The sequence below is a fragment of the Geospiza fortis genome, unplaced genomic scaffold (assembly GCF_000277835.1).
Source record: "Geospiza fortis unplaced genomic scaffold, GeoFor_1.0 scaffold94, whole genome shotgun sequence".
In the NCBI taxonomy this organism is placed as follows: domain Eukaryota; kingdom Metazoa; phylum Chordata; class Aves; order Passeriformes; family Thraupidae; genus Geospiza; species Geospiza fortis.
Genome location: NW_005054394.1, coordinates 857,654 through 860,808, shown reverse-complemented (window position 1 = coordinate 860,808; position 3,155 = coordinate 857,654). Strand labels below are relative to the sequence as shown.

The following is a 3,155-nucleotide window of genomic DNA, read 5'->3' as shown; positions in this document are numbered from 1 at the left end:
TTCCCATGCCGACCCCGGTCCCGTCACGCCTTCGCCCCGCCCCGGTACCGGCACCGGGTCTGCCTCGGTCCCGGCACTCCTGGCACCGGTCGGGAACCTGCCCTGTCCCGTCCACACCGGTCCCTGACAGCCTCAGCCGCGCTGCTGGGGGGAATCCTCATCCTTCTGCTCCACGGCACAAATTGTAACAATACAAAGAAAAAACACCCTACAGTTTTCTGTGCTGATCCACCTGGATGCTGAGAAGAGCTCAACTCTGAGACACTTCTCCATCCTTTCCTTTCCTTTCCTTTCCTTTCCTTTCCTTTCCTTTCCTTTCCTTTCCTTTCCTTTCCCTCAGCTCACCTTTCCCTCCCTGCTCTCACACCTCCCCAGATCTCTCCAGTTCCCTCCTTCCCACACAGCACACTCGGCTCTCCCAGCCCACCCTGCATTAAACCCCAGCGTGTTTGCAAAGGCAGGTCTCTCCGGCAGTTTCCAAACTCACCTGCAAAATGCTGCTTGCTGCTAGAATCCAGGGCAAAAGCCACCTCATCCCTGGAAGCCGGGATTAAATACATTTGATTGAACCCAGATTTAGAGCCGTTTTGAACAAAAACACCACTCTGGGGAATGCAGAGCAATCCTGAACTGGCAACCCAGCCTAGGCACTCTGCCTTTTTCTCTTGGCTCTTTGGGGATTTTATTAAAGACAGACCTGACGTCACAGTGAAGGACAAGCCCTGCATTTTTCCTCTGGAGAAACTTTTCCTGCCTTCACTTCTTCATTTTTGTGTGCGGTGTTGTCCCACCTCCTGCATTTCAGTGCATCGCCGTGAGCCAAAGGGCTCTTAAAGGGGAAGCGGCAGCGCCGGGCTCCAGCGCGCTGCGATTGTAGCTCAGCTCCGAAAGGCTCAGAGCTCATCCCTCATCTTGCTGAAGGCCTTCAGACTCTGGCAGTGTGGCTGGTACAGCAAGAAACGTTTGGCTTTACTGGTTACAATCAATGACATGACACGTATACAATTATTCACAGATGTTTGATGTATTTGATTTTTTTAAAAGAGTGACTTCATTTGAAGAGCAAAAGGACATTTGTCCTACATACCTTGTGGGGAACAGTCTGGCAACTCCTTTGGGACTCTTCTCTTTACAGAGCAACCCCAGATCACACGATCCCCTGCCATGCCTCACATCCCCTCCATGATTTCAGTGGTTAGGAAGGTGCATCAGCCCTATTAGACTTCTATCCTGTGCCAGCAGTGGGCATGACAAATATTGTCCAGGTATGAGAGTGCAAACCCCACCCTGAACTCAAACCTCACCCCAAACTCTCTGATCACCTGTATCCCTGCTAATGTGTGTCCTGATTTTAGCTGAGAAATGTCTGATGTATTTTTCTCCTTTTACTTAGGCACAGGTATAGGCTTTCCCCCAGTCATTCTAAATCTGAATTTGAAAGAATTTGAAATCTCTTTCATCCTTAAACTAAAATGGAATATTATAAGGAAAATGAGTGCTAGCAAAGGGAAGGAAAACCCTATTAAACATCTTCACAGGTCTTAAATGCAAGAGTTTATTCACGGCCTAAAATAAGTGTCAAGGTAAATTTAAATGTAGGCAAATCTTTCTTCTTGATGTGACAGACTGGGCAGTGATGGGTGGGTGAATCACTCTGATGGCCAAACTAGAACTGAGATATTTCCTTAACTTCTGCTCCGCTTTGGTTACCACCTGGAACTCAGGTGTGCCAGGTTGGGTTGGGATGAGCCGCTCCCAGCCCCTCACCCTAAGCAGCCATCCAACATAAGAGGGACATGGAGCTGTTGGAGTGAGTCCAGAGGAGGCTTCTAAGATGATCAGAGGGATGGGATACCTCTACTGTGAGGAAGGGCTGAGAGAGTAGGAGTTGTTCAACCAGGAGAAGACACCAAGAAGACCTTACAGCACCTTCCAGTACATAAGTGGACTCCAAGAGAGCAGGGGAGGGTCCTTTGGCCTTCATGTAGTGAGTGGACAAGGAAAAATATCTTTATGCTGAAAGAGGCTAGATTTAGATTAGGTATTAAGAAGAAATCCTTCCCTGTGAGAATCATGAGAGACTGGAACAAGTTCTTCTGAGAAACTGTGAATTCCTCATCCCTGGAAGTGTTCAAGACCACGGGCTCTGGTCTTGGATGGGGCTCTGAGCAACCTGGTCTGTTGGAAGATGCCCCTGCCTGCAGAAGGGAAGTTGGAATTTGCTGATCTTTCAATTCCCTTCCTACCCAAACTATTCTGTGGTTCTGTCCCAGCCCTGCTGGGTGTCTGGTGCTGTGTGGGGTTTGCTCTGCAGATTTGGCTGAATGCTCAAGGCTGGGGCTGACAGTGAGTGGGGTGGGGAGGGTGAGAAATCTGCTCCAGTGACTTCTGGTCACACAGCAGCTTCTACCCCTCCATGCTGTGTGATGTGGCATGGGGAGAGTAATGGTTTCACACCAGCTGGACAGGGGAGCTCTAAAAGATCGGTTTGTTTGTCTGGACAGACAGCTCCTCTGGGAGAGGATTCAAACAGAATTAAATCAAACTGAAGGAAGTTCCACAAGCTGTCTTCTTCCTCCAGTACCTTCACCCCTGCCACAGCCCCTTCCCAGGACTCACAACCCTGAAGAGCAGGCTCAGGATTGTATTTTCTGTCAGGTTCTTCCAGAACTATGTCTATTCTCCCTCCTCTATGTCCTCCCCATTTTTCCTCACTTCATTCTCTGTTTGTTCATTCCAGCTTTTTCTATTTCAATATTTCTCTCACCCTGCTGTCACCAGCCCATCCTTCCTTGATATTCTGCAGGGAAATGTAGCACAAACCCTGCAATCTTGGTGTGACCCAGGTGGTGCTCACCTGCATGTGGACACTACTGAGTGCCAGACTTTGGGGTCCAAATCTCTAATACTTTGTTAAGTGAAAGGAGCATTTTGAGAGTTCAACTCCTCTGACCTAGGTGAAAAGGCCTCTTAAAAAAAAAAAAAGTGAAATTATTTGGGTTAGCCTAGGGTAAAAGGCTCAGATGTAAATCTGATAGCTAATATTTCATACAGATTGTGATTGCTGGCTTGGAGATAAAGGAGCCACGATAGCAGGTCTAACAAAAATAACTTTCCAAATGAAGGAGGAACAAAAGTTCAAAGCTCATGTGGTA

At 48.1% G+C, this 3,155-nt stretch overlaps 1 protein-coding gene across 1 annotated transcript in view; it reads right to left on the bottom strand.

Moving 5' to 3' along the window:
* CCN4 (cellular communication network factor 4) overlaps nucleotides 1-644 on the bottom strand; it is a 35,194-nt gene extending 34,550 nt beyond the window's left edge. Inside the window, exon 1 of the mRNA XM_005425713.2 lies at nucleotides 488-644. Within this exon, the coding sequence (XP_005425770.1) occupies nucleotides 488-535 (48 nt within the window). The 5' untranslated portion in view covers nucleotides 536-644. The remainder of the gene's footprint in view (nucleotides 1-487) is intronic.
* Between the last annotated feature and the right edge of the window lie 2,511 nt (nucleotides 645-3,155).